The sequence below is a fragment of the Anguilla rostrata genome, chromosome 1, assembly GCF_018555375.3.
Source record: "Anguilla rostrata isolate EN2019 chromosome 1, ASM1855537v3, whole genome shotgun sequence".
NCBI classification, from domain to species: Eukaryota; Metazoa; Chordata; class Actinopteri; order Anguilliformes; family Anguillidae; genus Anguilla; species Anguilla rostrata.
Window position 1 is genome coordinate 24,382,699 of NC_057933.1, and position 15,703 is coordinate 24,398,401.

The following is a 15,703-nucleotide window of genomic DNA, read 5'->3' on the forward strand; positions in this document are numbered from 1 at the left end:
CAGGTTTTCAACAAGTACACAAACTGTTATGAATATCTGATAAAACGATCTAACGCCTCCGGACACGGACACACACACACACACACACACACACACACACACACACATATCCTGCCCCATTTGTCTGTCAAAATGTATGCCAGTAAATTGACTTTTCTGTTTTTTAGATCAGAATATGAATTTACATTGGCCTTGAAATGGCACTGGAAAAATACAGCTTAAGTTATTATTTAAAAGTTTGCACATTGCCTGTGAAGTGAATTCCAGGTGGCCAATAAGTATGTAGTCTAAGAGCTCTCTGAGAAAAGTAGGCTGACTGTTGTTCACGAACGTATCACACTGCAGTTCACTAATTGAGGTCACACAGACATTGAGGTCAGTGCAAGACATATTGTGTACTCAAGCGTAACACTGAGTGAAGCCTTGTGGGGCTGCTAGTCGCAGTTGGTATCGACATGATCCAAATTTGATACCAGACCATGGGGTCCATCCATTCAACTTTTTGGTTTTTTGTAGCAGTGGGCCATGCTAATCATCAAAATGAAGTGCATTTGATGATTTTTGTAACTTCACTGCAGCTAATTCACACTTCAGCTGATTAACCAAGGTTTGTGCAAAAATCTCAATCACGCATACCATGAAGCTAGCCACTTTGTAGGCTACATGTAGGGCCGGGGCCTTTAAGATTTATGTAAGACAAATATACATCCTATTACTAAAAGAATAACCCTGTTCTGATTACTAGACCCAAGTCGGGGGAAAGAAGAACAGCGTTATCCTGCAAAAGCTGACCCCAGACACACCCTACGCCATCCGTGTGGCAGCTTTGTACCCTACTGGCGAGAGCCCGGAGATATCTGGACAAGGAAAGACCAGTAAGTGATTAAGGGAAAGGTGGGGGCAGCTTTTTAGGTGGGGAGTGTGTTTAAGGTGGTGCAGAAGGGGTTGGGACACACTGTCTTTTTTCACCAACTGGACAGGAATTTGAATTCAATCAAGGCTTTTGTTAAATTTGCCTTATGTGTAAATGTAAATGTTACTTTATTTTCTTCGCACACAGCTTAGTGAGTTTATTTTGGTGAACCATGCTTTTGTGTTTGTGAAGAAAAAAATCTAACATTTTCATTTATTGAAGTCAGACAAGATGCTAATGGAACATTTTCATCAAATCCAGGCCAGTGTTTCAAGTGTTTCAAATTATAGTGTAACTCCCCATTATCACTTGAAGGCCTTGATCTACATGTCTGTGCAGGATGTTATTGCCATCTGAACTTTTTCATATGTGCAGTACACACAGTTGACAAGTTGGTCAGTGGAACAATAAATAGCTGTTCACACTTGTCAAAGCTTATGAAAAATAATCACTCATATCATGATTATTGTGGTTGGGATTGCTGTGCAAACCCCATTCATGTGCTGGCTCGTGTGTTATCTTTATTTACACAGTGAAAGTGTTAAATCAGCTCTTACAGAGTATATATGGTCCCTTGTATGTACTCTGTTGAATTAACACTGATCATTTTAGTGTATAATTGTAATTCTACTTATTGGATGTATGGAACTGTATTACATTTTGCTGTATTATAGCAGTTTCAGCCATTCCATGTCCTGCTAGATGCCTGTTGATTTACTGATTGGAGGCAACCAATATGCAGAGATGGAAAACCCAGGTTCAGAAAGTAAAAGTCCTCCCCAGAGCTTCGTTCCAATCACCTGGTTATGCTAATTAGCACAAGTTTTCAGCCAGGAGGTAGAACTAATTTGTGAAATCAGCTGACTGGGTTCATGAATAGAAGAAACACAAGGCAGGACTTTTACTTTCTGACACCTGGTCTTTCCACCTCTGCCAAGAGGTGAGTCCCACTCAGTACACAGCATGCTTCCTGTAACACTTGGAATGGTACTCCTGGCATGTAGTTTTCATCCCTTTTGTATTGTATAGTATTGTATTGTATTTAACTGCATTGTGCTGTTGTGGTTTCTGCTTAGAACCTCTTGGTGGAGTGAGAAATCTCCAGGTCACTGACCCCACCACCAGCACACTGAAGGTCACATGGGAGCCTGCCGAGGGGAATGTGCGCCAGTACAGGATCTTGTACGTTCCTGCCACAGGGGGCGCCGAGGACATGGTACGGTAGCACCCTCTCTAGTTCACCAAGTCTTTCAACAGTCCCATAATCAGCTATTATCGTGATTAAGAAAGCTTGAGAGCACTTAGCCACATTGTTTTTTCTGTGCTTCTGAACAGGAACAAGTCTCTGGGAGCACGACCAGCACTGTTCTGAAAAATCTTCTCTCGGACACAGTCTACACGGTGACCGTGGTGCCTGTGTACCCTTCAGGGGATGGCAAACGGCTCTCTGAAAATGGAAAGACACGTGAGTAGTGCTCATGTAAAATGGGGGTGGGGTGGGGGGGGGGGGGGGGTGGCGGGAGGAAGCCAGGTGTCAATTGAGAAGATAAATTGCTGGTTTGTTTTACCACATCAATCATACAGGCTTCAGTTCCAGTCATATATTTGGAAAGGAACTCTTGCCCTAACAGTTTGATTTCCAAAAATGATTACAGTGTAGGTCCTCACCAGCTGTTTGTTTGAGGTGTTTTTTTTTTTTTTTTTGTTGCCAGGATTTCAGATCAGTCACTATCTTACAATATATTACTGTCATTATATGGAGCAGTTCTTATGAAATAAACACCCTGCTTCTAGGTCCTTGTGTTTAGTTTTTGTTTGCAGGGTGGGGGTTGTTGGGTGGTTGATGGGTTGTGGTTGAATAATGGTAACAGGTGAGCAGAAATGTTGTCCATTAAAAGGAAAATCAAGTAGCAAAAGCAGTATTCTCCAGTTGGAGGGAACTGGCTGCTTCCTTAAAATGGCATGTAATATATGTAGTGGCTGCATATTTCTGCTGTTTTGACAGAGGCCGTTATTGATGGCTGAGTCACGGTCGTACTCTATGCCCTCTGAGGCTGAAGTGTGCTCATACACGCACATTCCCACTGTTACTGTCAAGAGGGCACAGGTACTGAGCCGTACAAAGAATAAGAACATCTGTTTCGGTTTTAAAAGGCCAGTGAAGCGGTTTCAGCCGAGAGCGAAAGAAAAAAAAAACCTCTTTCCGTCACTTCAGTGCAATGTGTGGCCTGTAAAAAAAAAGAGATTTGTAGCATGGCGATGTGGCTTAGCTCAGCATTTTGGATATTCCTAACCGTGCTGGATAAAAAGCCCCCTCGTGTTTACTGACTTAATGCAGGCCTCGCTAACAACAGCACACTGCTCCCCGACGCGCCATTTGAAGGGTGTTTATTGTAAGGCGCCTGTATTTGTGTGTGTGTGTGTGTGTGTGTGTGTTTGTGTGTGTGCGCATGTGTGCACATTTACGTGTGTGTGTGTGTGTGTGTGTGTGTATGTGTGCATATGGGTTGTGATTATGCATTCAATGCCTCCCCTCTCCTTTCGTCCCTTCCCCCCCCCCAGTGATACGCACGCCTCCCAGGAACGTGCAGGTCTTCAACCCCACAACCAACAGCCTGAATGTCCGTTGGGAGCCAGCCTCTGGTGACGTTCAACAGTACCGTGTCATGTACGCTCCTCTGACTGCAACCAGGCCCTCTGAGTCTGTGAGTTACTGTACCAACAAATTTTCTCCCTATAATGACAGGGCTCGCGGTACTAAGGGAGTGGTTTAAAGTTTGGGGAGTTTATGTTACAGTTTAATCTTGCAAAAGAAGAGTCTCACTGACTGCGTAAACTGTTCTGGCAGTTTAACCACATGATTAAAGTTTATGACATGATATGAAGTATGTTTAAGCTGAAAGACTGATGTATGCGCTGTGACTATGACACTCACAGGACACAGAAATACTGGCATAATTCCACACACATATTTAGAATCACAAAGCCCCATAAGTACACCATAAATAATTTATATAGTTAATATTATTGGTAATATGCACAAGATAAGATGCCGTATGTGAAGGTTTTTGAGTAAATTAAACCGTATGTAAGATGCTATGACAATTTTCTCATTTTCAACTTTTCCACACACCGCCTTTGTTTCTGTGGGGAAGAACTCTTATTACAGAGTTTATTGCATTTCCAAAAATGCAGCCAGCTTACTTCTACGTCAGTAGCAATGTGGCTAGCTTCACATGCCGCTACCAGATGGAGCGTGCAAAGCTTTGGCGTTGCCCATTAATAAGAGCGCAAGTCTTAGGTTATGGCTCATTATTTTCCTTACATGAAGAGCCAGGCATCTGAAACCAGTACCACATCAAGTGGGCTTTGGGCTGTGCTCACTTTGCTTGGTGCTGAATCTCCCTGGTCTGCTTGCTGTTCAACCTGAAGGAGAGGCATGAACTTCCTTTGAACTCTGAGCATGCATTAACATGTTAATGAATGCAATTAATGTCGCAACATATCAGAGGTATATAGTGTTCTGGAAAAACGCCATTGAGTGCTTTAATTTGAAATTATGAAAGTTTCTTGGCGTGGCTTGTGTAACACCCACTCAACGTGCCTTGAAAAAATAGAACGTAACCTCAGTCTTTTCTTGCTGTTTATGTATTGCGATTGCCCCCAGATAGCACCTCCTAGTTACACAGAAGGTGTGCATTTATTTATCAAACATTACAGTATGAAAGGCACAAGACAAAAACATGACCATGATGCAAAGGGTTATGAGGCATGTACAGACACAAGCTGGTGGTCTGGGTCAGTGAAAACGTTTTGCATCACAGTGGACATGCATAAATAACAGGGACCAGAGAAGAGAGCTGGATTTATTTATGTATAATCAGAGATGATGTGTTGTACTTACTGTACAGTAATTTAAGTACAACAAGACTTATTATATATGCAGTTTTGATTTGCTGGGGTGGCAGCATTCAGGAGCGAATGATGACTGCTTTAGACGTGTTATTATATTAACTGCTCGTAAAGTTGCTTCAGTAAAGGAATATTTCTTATGCATTTAATTAAACAGTAACAAAATAATTTTTGGTCATTGGGCATGATCAAATCCCTGAAATTGATAAATATTCATCTCTTTGCTGGAGGTGCTGCATGTGAGAGGTCTAATACTGTCTTGCCACTGCCCATTTGCTGGGATTTTCTTTCCCTTGATGGAGGACAGTGTGCAAATATTGAATTCTTTCCACCCATCTAACCAAGCCTAAATCAAATCATGATGAGTGCCATCATTACTTCTGGTTTCTTGTCATTCTTCTTCTACTTCTTATTTTTCTTCTTCTTATTAGTAATAATAATAATAATAATAATAATAACAATAATAATAGTAGTAGTAGTAGCAGTTGTAGTAGTTGTAAAAGGAGTAGCAGGAGTAGCAGGGATAGTACTTTTTGGTAGATACATTTATCTCGGGTGGCACAGAGCCAATCAGTTTCCAGTGCAATACAATGGAGTTTTGGGATTCAGGCAAAAATGCAATAGCTCTGGGATGATGACTGGGGTGTGGTAGTTGTGGGACTCTGGGTGGGGTGCAGTAGTTTTTTTAGATCTGGGTGGGGTGCAGAAGGTTTGAAGTTCTGGGCGTGGTGCCGTCATTTTGAAATTCTGAACAGGCCGCAGTTGATTCAAAGTTCTGGGCGGGGTGCAGAAGATTTGAAGATCTGGGCGGGGTTGTGTTCACTCATTCCTCATCCTCTCACCTGCAGGTCCTGGTGCCAGGTAACACCAACACCGCATTCCTGGACCAGCTGCTCCCTGACACACCGTATTCTGTGAATGTTGTGGCTCTCTACGCCGATGGGGAGGGGCAGCCGGTGGCAGATGACGGCAAGACATGTAAGACCCCCCTTTTCTATAGACAGGCCCTCTTGTGTATAAATGTACTGCACTGCATAAGGAAATGTATCGTTTATGTTTTAAGCAAAAACTGAGCAGGCATCATTGAATGATTGTCACAATGACATTCTACTGGACACATTTATCTTATATTGACAAAACTGAAAATGCATGCTTTGGAAAATACAAACTTGGATACAAAGTTTAATCTTGTCAACCTTTATCATCCTGGGAAGTGATGTTGAGTTTAAACCCTCCTTATCATGTGAGACCTGCCCAGACAGGGCAGGGGCAATAAAGAATCCAGCAAGTACATAAAGGCACCGGTACTGAAAAACACATTACAGATATTTAGCAGACACTCTTATCCAGAGCAACTTACACAACTTTTATATAACAATTACATTGCATCCATTTATACCGCTAGATATGTACTGAAGCAATGCAGCTTAAGTACCTTGCTCAAGGGGACAACGGAAGTGTCCTACTCGGGAATTGAACCTGTGACCTTTAGGTTATAAGACCAGTTCCTTACCTATTGTACGACACATGACTAAGATTTCTGATTACACCGAGAAAACAGAATCATGTACAGCATTCAGCAGGTGTATTTGTTTTCTCATAAATAACTTTTGATCACACAATGCTGTAATCTGTTCCACAGTGCCACGTAGCGGACCAAGAAACATGGTTGTGTTTGACCCCACCACCAGCACTCTGAGTGTCAACTGGGAGCATGCAGATGGGCCCGTTCATCAGTATCGCATCACCTATGCCCCCACCACCGGGGACCCCATCGACGAGCATGTAAGTACCGGAGGGGTTGGATGCTAAGAATCCGCTGTCACACTTTACAACATGAAATTATTTCTTCATAAAGGATACATTACACCGCTATAAACATGTCATTTAACTCTTCATAAAGCATTCTTCATTGGCATAAGCATGAGATTATATCTTCACAAATCATGTATTGCACTGCTATAAACATATCATTATAGCGTAATGACAAAAATGTGTTATAAGCATGCAATTATTTCTTTATAATGAATGGACATACAAATAAGGCGTCATGGCATTTGTAGACATTGCGATGATGCATGAGATTTGATATTCTGATGATAATACCATGTCAACAATATTGTTATGACATAATGAGATTTAAAAAAAAATGAATGTATGTCCTTTCAAAGGATGTATGCACAAGTAGTCAGGAAAAAGGCAAAGGCAAATATAATTTCACTAAGGTGTGTTATACATCCCTCTGTGGCCAGAACAGCCTGTGCGTGCCATGACGTAGAGAGTACCATTGTCTGGAAATTATGCGAGAGGAATATGATACACCTTTCCACAAGAAGTGGAAAAATTGAGAATCTGCCTCAGGCATTGTGCCGAAATATCCCACAAGTGCTCCAATGAGCTCAAATAGTGACTGAGAAGACCGTGACACACAGTCATGCGCCTCAAACCATTAGGTGGCTACTCGTATTCTGTAGAGGGGGGCTTTGTCATCTTGAAGTACCCAACTGTATGTGTATGTGGAATAAAGCTTTTTTTCTTGATGTTTCACACAGACTGTTGTGCCAGGAAATAGGAACAATGTCATCCTCCAGAACCTGGACCCTGACACACCGTACAAAATCAGGGTGACGGCCATCTACACCGATGGACCGGGTGGAGAGCTTGCTGGGGACGGACGCACAGGTAAGCCTGTCACCAAACTGTGACCCTACTTGCAGCTATTAATCTTACCCCAAGTCATTAACCCTGGTCCTATTCATTATTAATATTATTATTATTAATAAATATTTGTTGCCAGGAAGTTTCAAGGAATACAGGATAAGCCTTTAGTGTGCATATTCTTGGAAAGTGGGTCTGACTGTCTGATCCATTTCATTTCTGTGCAACTCTCTAGTGGGCCTTGTGGAGCCACGAAACCTGCGTGTGTCCGATGAGTGGTACACCCGCTTCCGCGTGTCCTGGGACCCTGCTCCATCTAGAGTTTTAGGGTACAAACTGATCTACCAGCCTGCAGGTGAGCTCCCATAGAGGGAGGGCAGCGTCAGGGGGTAATTTTCATAGAACAAATAACATGGAAATTTAAAACAGCGAGCAAATTGTGTACTAGAATACCTTATACTCGGTTTTGTTCTTGTGATTTAAATGAGTGAAAGTTGACCAAATGGGGCCTTACTGAGTAAAAGATCCTGTTGGTCAGTAAGCATTTGTTGTGGGAGTTTCGTTGTGTCTCTCAAAAAAGGAGACTCATGAGGGTTTGCATTTTCAGGCACAGATGAGCCCATGGAGGTGTTCACTGGGGACGTCACCACGTACCTCCTTCACAATCTGCAACCTGGCACAACCTATGACCTCAAAGTCTTGGCCCAATATGAAGCTGGCATGAGTGGACCTCTGGTTGGACCAGGAACGACATGTGAGTTTCTTCCCATGTGCACACTTTCCTTATTCTAGCGGTTTCAAAATTGGGGACTAGAAACTCAGTAGAATTCAAGAGGGACCCCAGAAAAATGGAAAACAAATATGTTGCTTATACTTCTATACTATTTTAAACGTTCACATTTCAGATTTATTTCCCAATTGCGTGTAAATTTATCAGACACACACCATTTTGTTAGAGTAGGGGAGGTCATTTTAGAGGGCTCAACAACAGGGAGGTCATTTTAGAGAGCTTAACAATTAACCTTAATCATTTTGAATCTTGAAAAATTGAAATGAAAGAAATCAAGTCAAAATAAAATTAGGAAATTGTACCAAACTGACAATGAATTCACACTGCGTAAGGCTAAACATTTTGTCGCTGTTCTTGTGAATTCCTTAGTCTTATGACTCATGTTCTGTTAAAATACACTGCCCGAGATAGCCTGAGAAATGGTGCTAATTCTATGACACTTCCTCCCCTCTCTTTGCAGTGTACCTGAACATCACTGACCTGGTGACATACAATGTCGGCCATGACACCTTCTGCATTAGGTGGACCCCTCACAGATCAGCCACCTCTTACAGGATTAAGCTGAACCCATTTGACCGTAAGTGGGGGGGCATCACTCCCTTTAACAATAATGTAATTACTGAACATTATAGTTGAGACTGTACCAGACTATGTGATTGTAATATCCCATCAATTCTGAATTAGTACAGTTTTGTCAGCAAAGCCAACATATTTGTGTTTTTATCCCTAGCATCCAGCAAAGGACAACAGGAAATGACCGTCACTGGTTCCGAGAGCCAGTACTGCTTTGATGGTCTCTCTCAGGACGCCCTGTACAATGCCACCGTTTATGTCCAAACCCCTAACCTCGAAGGACCAGGAGTCACCGTGAAAGAAAGAACCTGTAAGCTCAAAGCTTTCAACCAGAAAATAAGAATCCATTTGTCTTTCCAACAAAACCCAGTGAGAGAAGCATGCTGTGTGGTTTACAGTGATGTGATGTTGAGACCAGGGAAGTGAGGTCACACTTGAACTTATGCAACATAATGTGGCCCAACCATTGGATGTATAGTACGAATATGATCAGCTGTCTTGGTTGTCTTGGGACCTTAGTCTTTAGCTCATCAGGTTGATCATATCTCTTGTTGTGTGGAGCAGCTGCCTGGGACCCTGGCTCAAAATCTACCACTGTCACATTGACCATTTTGCAACGCGATATCGAGGGGATGTTGACAATATGTTGACTGCTGTGATGTTGACATGATTTTGAAGTGAAGATGATTTGACACAATGAATATGCCTGGCTTTACTTGCAGTGATAAAGGTCACAGAGCCTCCAACAGAACCTCCAACTCCACCTCCACCAGCCACAATTCCCCCTGCCTGGCAAGGTAAGGACATTTATGGGCATTATAGATCCACAGAAGAAAACCCTTGTATTAATAAAATAGCCCAGGGTGCAGTTATCCTTGACCCTCAGATATGAAAGCTGTAATGCACTGCTATTGGGGGGATATATAATATAACAAAGATAAAAACAGACCAATAACCATAATCAGCAGATTATTATTTTCTGATCGCAGTTTGCTTTCGGTGTAGAAGGCAGTTTCACTTGTATCTATAGCCTGGAAATGATCAGGAGCATGGGCACAATGTTGACATCACCATTACATGTTCGGGTGCGGAGGGGACCCGCTGTGACATCACAAGTGTTGTCCGCGTTATGAACCGCGCGGCCGGAATTGGCTGCAGACATGAGCGCGCTTTACGCTCTTCCGGTAGAACGCTCAGCGTCTTCTGAGAGCAGCCGGCGGATCAGTGGAAACCGCCACTTTGGGCCGTCCGCCCACCTGCCTCGGGGCAGACGGGCGATGCAGACCGCTGAACTAATGGCTTCAGAATTCCGACTGTGGTTAACCGCGGCCGGCTCGAGCTCCGTGCCTCTGAGGGAATTTCACAAGAGCGTTTTCGCCTCGAGGAGTCACTGCGCGAAATATGGGCCTGACATGCCGTGTTTATTACAGATTGTATCTATGCCAGTTTTGTTCATTATCAAAGACCAGGTGGGAGGTCTGAAATTTGGAAATGAAAAAGAAGCATGTGTGTCATTAAAGTACAGAATTTCACCTTTTGAGTGATGGGTCAGTTATTTGAATAGTCTTTTTTCAGACAAGGTTATGCTACGATGAAAATGACAAATGTGCGATACCCCACTTCTGAGAAACCAGTCTGTGAAGTTCTGTTTACAAACTTAATTTACATCAGAGCACAGGAGGAGAGGCGACTGAGGCCCTACTCTGTATTATTTAGACCGCTTTGAGATTTTTGAGAGCTGCTTCCTGGGTGGCTAAAAAACAAATTAAACCCTTTAAATCTTTACTATCCAATCACTGAAATGATGTCTGTCATCACCTCGTCTGCTTTTCTCTCTTGATATCGGCTCGTGTCTCTTTTCTCCGAAGTTGACCCGCCTCTTTTTCTGTGTCAGTGTGCAGAGGCGCTAAGGCCGACCTGGTGTTCCTCATCGATGGCTCATGGAGTATCGGCGACGACAACTTCAACAAGGTGGTGCAGTTTGTGTTCAGCACAGTTGGCGCCTTGGATGTTGTCAGTCCCACAGGAATGCAGGTGTGTGGCTCAACTAAAAACTATCACACCTACGCTTGCCTTAATTTTGATTGTAGTTTTTTTTTAAGATTTCTTTTTTTGTCACCGTATTCATTGTTGTCTTCATTGTCTTTGGGAACAGGTGTCTTTCGTGCAGTTCAGCGATGACGCAAAGACGGAGTTCAAACTGAACACGTACCAGGAGAAGGGAATGGTCCTGGCCGCTCTTCAGCTCATCCGTTTCCGAGGAGGAAACACCAAGACAGGCATGCATCCATCCTTATGCTTTTACAGTTTTTTATACATTTATTTCTTCTTTTCAGACATACAGAAGTGTGACTGGTTAATTAGCACACCTTAACTTGCATTTGTGAAAAGGAATCATAAAGTGGATTACAGGAAATATTTCAAATTGGGCCCTGTCAGCAGAAAAGCGGGCCCCATAGCTTGGATTTAGTTAAAGGTAAATTATATAGTGACATCAGAGGGTATTTTTTCCACACATGGACTTAGTTAAAGGTAAACTATATAGTGACATCAGAGGGTATTTTTCCACACAGACAGCTGCTAAGCCGCTAACAGCATGCTAGTTTGTGTAGTAGAACCAGAAACATGTGACCAAGCTTAATAGTGCTGACTACTCCCTAGACAGTAACTAAAATGGCAAGTATATATGACCCGAGTGGCTTGTTCTCATCATTTAAGTTCCCATGTTGCAAGCTGAGTCTGATGTCCATGCTCTGCGGTCTCTGCCCAGGTGGTGCGCTGAAGCACGTCTACGACAAGGTCTTCACCTCTGACAGCGGAATGAGGAGGAACGTTCCAAAAGTCCTGGTTGTCGTCACTGATGGCCGCTCTCAAGATGAGGTCAAGAAGAATGCCGCCCAACTGCAGCAGTCTGGTAAGAGTGAACGGGCTTAATCATGCATGTAAAAACCCCAAACCCCTCAGTGGTGCTCAACCTTTTCTGAGAAAGCTGGTGTGGGTGCAGGCTTTCGTTAGGGCAAACACCAGCTTCAACTATTCAGCTAATTATAGTCTTTATTTAAGACATTGATTTGTTGAATCAGGTGTTTTTAGTGCTGATGTGAGCCTTTACCCGGGCTCACTTCCTGTCTCCTTAAAGGGGCAGTTCAACCAAAATTAACCAATGAAATTAAGGTATATTTCCACTTACCTAAAGTACTATTTATCTATCAGAATAGTTTCGCTGAGATTTGACAAGTTTTGTAGATATCCGCTGCAGCTCACCAAGATACAGACGGTCCCAAACTTTTGTGGACTCAAAGAGCCAAAAATGTACATTTGAAAAACTCAACTACAATGTCTCTTTCCACGGTTACTCACAAACATCCACAGAGCTTAATCTGTGTACAGTTCCATCGAAAACTACTTTATATGAAGTATGCCAACCGTGTATATCCACGCAAAGTCTCAACCAAAGCACACTAGTATTCTCAGGCTCAGTATGAATATTGAACTCCTTTATCCTCATTAAACCTCAGAATACACATTACTACGAAATACCTGAACTATTATTTCATTATATTATTCTTAAGATGATACGTCAATCAATTATGATGATATTTCTCAAATTATTAAATCATTTCATTGTGTTATATTTTATTGATTGATTTAAACAGTGAGAATTATAAAGCTGGTGACAGGAAAACAGATTATTTGCTCAGGGCAAGTTCCCATTCTATCTAAAGAAGCTCCACTTTCCAGTTACACCTTTTCCTGTTTCTTGGAGTCTTATTCAGCTTTAAAGCTTATTTTATTACTTTTGAAATAATTGAATCTTGAACTGGTGTCTCCCTACCTCCTTCCCCATCCAGGTTACAGTGTGTTTGTTATCGGTGTTGCCGACGTTGACATCCATGAGCTACGCAACATCGGGAGCAAGCCCAGTGACCGCCACGTCTTTGTAGTGGATGACTTTGACGCCTTTACCAAGATCCAGGACAACCTCATCACATTCATCTGTGAAACTGCAACGTCAAGTAATTACCACTTCTCTTTTGTATCCTACTGTCAGATACCTCTACAAGTAATGCTGAAGTATAGGACAGGAGGTCTTTATCTCAGGTTGATTTTGTTTGTGTCTATAACTGTGTGGCAACATTGCGTTGTGATTTAACTGCTGTTTTTTGTGACTCATTTTCTCAGCTTGCCCTTTGATTTACCTGGATGGATTCACATCACCAGGTAAGGATTTAATTCCTACAACACGAATGTGGCTGAAGGAAAGCCTGTGTTTGATGCTCTGTCATCTGTACACACAGTGAGCATATTATTGTTAATGAATGACCATGCCTCAGTCCATTGAACGTTTTGAGATTACATTCAGTATTACAAAGATGCCAATTCCCATCTCAATATAGAATTAAGGTTAAAAAACACTAACACTATTGGCTTGCCATATTATTGGAGAACCTGGTGCACTTTGACAAATAGACAGAGCACGAGTCCTACATACAGTATATGTATGTGCATGTGATAACCACACAAAATGTCTTCCCTTTGTTTTGTGTCTGTGAATACAATTTGCGACTGGTGCTGTGTATCGCACTTGCAGGCTTCAGAATGCTGGAGGCCTTCAACATCACGGACAAGACCTTTGCTGCTACCAAAGGGGTTTCCATGGAGCCTGGCTCCTTCAACAGTTACATCGCCTACAGGCTCCACAAAAACGCCTTCCTGAACCAGCCCACGAAGTAAGCCGGAACCAGCACCATCTTCCTCTCTCTTCCTTTAACTCCCCAGGGGTGTCCACTATTCATTTTACCTTAGCATTGTTTTGTGCAGCAGTGGTCATTATTTCTGACAACCTTCCATGTTCCACCACTCCTTCTTTGGGAATCCATCAATGCCTTCTTGACCTTTCCTCTCACTGGACCTTCTTGTTGTTTCAGCTTGTAGAATGAAGTGTTTAGTGATGACAATTACTTTAGTCAGTAGAAGTTGCTGTGTGTGTCATAGAGGGGGGTGCTGGAGCACCTTGAGGAGCCAGCCAGAGTTGATTGCAAATGGCCTCAGCCAATGGCAGAGCTACAGAGGACTGCCTTAAAACACCCACAGCCAGGAAAAGCGTTGTTCGTTCGTAAACACCTCCCCTATTGCTTTGTGTGAGGGATCGATGGCGTGTGAATGGAAACTTCCAGTAATTGTTCTTTCTGGGAAAAGAAAAATGTTTGCAGCTTCTCTAAGGAGCGCAGTTGTGCTGAGATCAATTTCATAAAATGAGATGATTGTGTTTGTGAGGGACACAGCTGTGACCTGTACTGCCTAAAGCCTTTTTTATGCAATGATTTGCAATTAGTTTATGCTGATAATGTGACAACACTAGACCAATCACGGTCAGGCTGAGGCCATCTTTGACTAAATAAGGCCAATTGAGACAAGATGCTTAGTTCAATTTAAGTGATACTGCTTTACTGTCCTTACTTAATGTCACCTGGTTATTCTGGCCTGGAGGATTTATCATTTTGGTACAAATTCTATTGGATAAGCAATTTCAGCAAATGTCATTTAAATCCATTGAGTTTAGAGTTTCTATGTACGCTGGGGCGAGTATCATCTTAAATTGAACAATTCATATTTTTTACTCCTACCAGCTTTTTTTCATATATGATACAGTGACTCCATTGATTTGTGAAGTTAAATTAAAAATCATAAAAATAAAAAAGTTACATAAGGAAATACAAAGCTCCAACAAACACATTCAAGGTTACATTGACTGCCAGTCCTGAAGCTTGGTGAGCATAAAAGGAATGAGACAAAGCTTAAGTATGTATTTTCATTTTTGTGCTTTGCAGAGATGTTCATCCAGAGGGCCTTCCTCCCAGCTACACAATTATCCTGCTCTTGCGCCTGCTCCCGGATTCGCCAACACGGGCCTTCGACATCTGGCAGATATCTGACAGCAACAACAAGCCTGAAGTCGGCGTCACCCTTGATCGTAAGGAAACCTCTCTGCGACTCAGTGGAAGCAGCTGACTACCGCCTGCTCTCTCACCCCCCGTCTCAGCTCAATTAGTGTACATGAGCAAATTGCTCCTGTATGGAGCATCAGCCATTGCGCACTATGCTATGCCATTACTTTCAATTGTTACGATAAAATTCTAAGCATGCAAAAAAATACAATAAACTATTCGGTTGGCAATTAAGGTGGTATTATTGGAGGTAATTTAACAAACTGAATGTCCTAAATAGGTCTTTATAATGCTACATATTAAAATTTATAAACACTATTTATTTTAAGAGCTAATTTGAATATGCACAAGATATTTCTAGAGTTTTTCTATTGTCAGTTACGTAATTGAGGCAGACCTGTGTTGATTTTCCTCAGCAAACAGAAGCCTCCATCTGACACTCAATTATTTTTCAGCCTCCAAACAAGCGCTAACCTTCTACAACAAGGACACCAGGGGTGAGGTGCAGAGGGCCACGTTCGACAATGATCAAGTTAAGAAAGTCTTCCACGGAAGCTTTCACAAGGTAAACTCCCGGTTTTAAAGTCCCAATGGTCGAGAAGACTCAACATTCATTCATATCAAAAGCAATCCACATTAGAAAGTTGCCAAAGTGTGAAATACCCCAGATGTTGTGTGGTTGCCTGAGGACTAGTCCCAGAAAAAAACAATGTGCCATAGGCAGTATGCTTAAATCTTCAGCTTGCCTTCATGCATTATAGATGGTTTGGCTTTGTAGTGCCTAAACACTGCAGTTTCAGAGGAACTACTGGAATTCTGGAATTGGTGCAATTATCTTTGCGTTGGCCGGCAGGAAAGCAACGTGGAGCCCATTGGCCCATCATGAACTGTGGACAGGCTTACAGCTGC

At 42.4% G+C, this 15,703-nt stretch overlaps 1 protein-coding gene across 4 annotated transcripts in view; it reads left to right on the plus strand.

Moving 5' to 3' along the window:
• LOC135252778 (collagen alpha-1(XII) chain-like) overlaps positions 1 to 15,703 on the plus strand; it is a 73,466-nt gene that overhangs the window by 39,005 nt on the left and 18,758 nt on the right. For all 4 annotated transcript variants that reach the window (XM_064331276.1, XM_064331268.1, XM_064331285.1 and 1 more), the window contains 20 exons: positions 746 to 875; positions 1,990 to 2,129; positions 2,249 to 2,378; positions 3,476 to 3,618; positions 5,674 to 5,803; positions 6,468 to 6,610; positions 7,378 to 7,507; positions 7,719 to 7,838; positions 8,091 to 8,237; positions 8,734 to 8,850; positions 9,004 to 9,156; positions 9,569 to 9,643; positions 10,741 to 10,880; positions 11,002 to 11,125; positions 11,617 to 11,760; positions 12,698 to 12,862; positions 13,029 to 13,067; positions 13,438 to 13,576; positions 14,678 to 14,820; positions 15,250 to 15,359. In XM_064331276.1, coding sequence (XP_064187346.1) covers positions 746 to 875; positions 1,990 to 2,129; positions 2,249 to 2,378; positions 3,476 to 3,618; positions 5,674 to 5,803; positions 6,468 to 6,610; positions 7,378 to 7,507; positions 7,719 to 7,838; positions 8,091 to 8,237; positions 8,734 to 8,850; positions 9,004 to 9,156; positions 9,569 to 9,643; positions 10,741 to 10,880; positions 11,002 to 11,125; positions 11,617 to 11,760; positions 12,698 to 12,862; positions 13,029 to 13,067; positions 13,438 to 13,576; positions 14,678 to 14,820; positions 15,250 to 15,359 — 2,562 coding nt within the window. The remainder of the gene's footprint in view (positions 1 to 745; positions 876 to 1,989; positions 2,130 to 2,248; positions 2,379 to 3,475; positions 3,619 to 5,673; positions 5,804 to 6,467; positions 6,611 to 7,377; positions 7,508 to 7,718; positions 7,839 to 8,090; positions 8,238 to 8,733; positions 8,851 to 9,003; positions 9,157 to 9,568; positions 9,644 to 10,740; positions 10,881 to 11,001; positions 11,126 to 11,616; positions 11,761 to 12,697; positions 12,863 to 13,028; positions 13,068 to 13,437; positions 13,577 to 14,677; positions 14,821 to 15,249; positions 15,360 to 15,703) is intronic.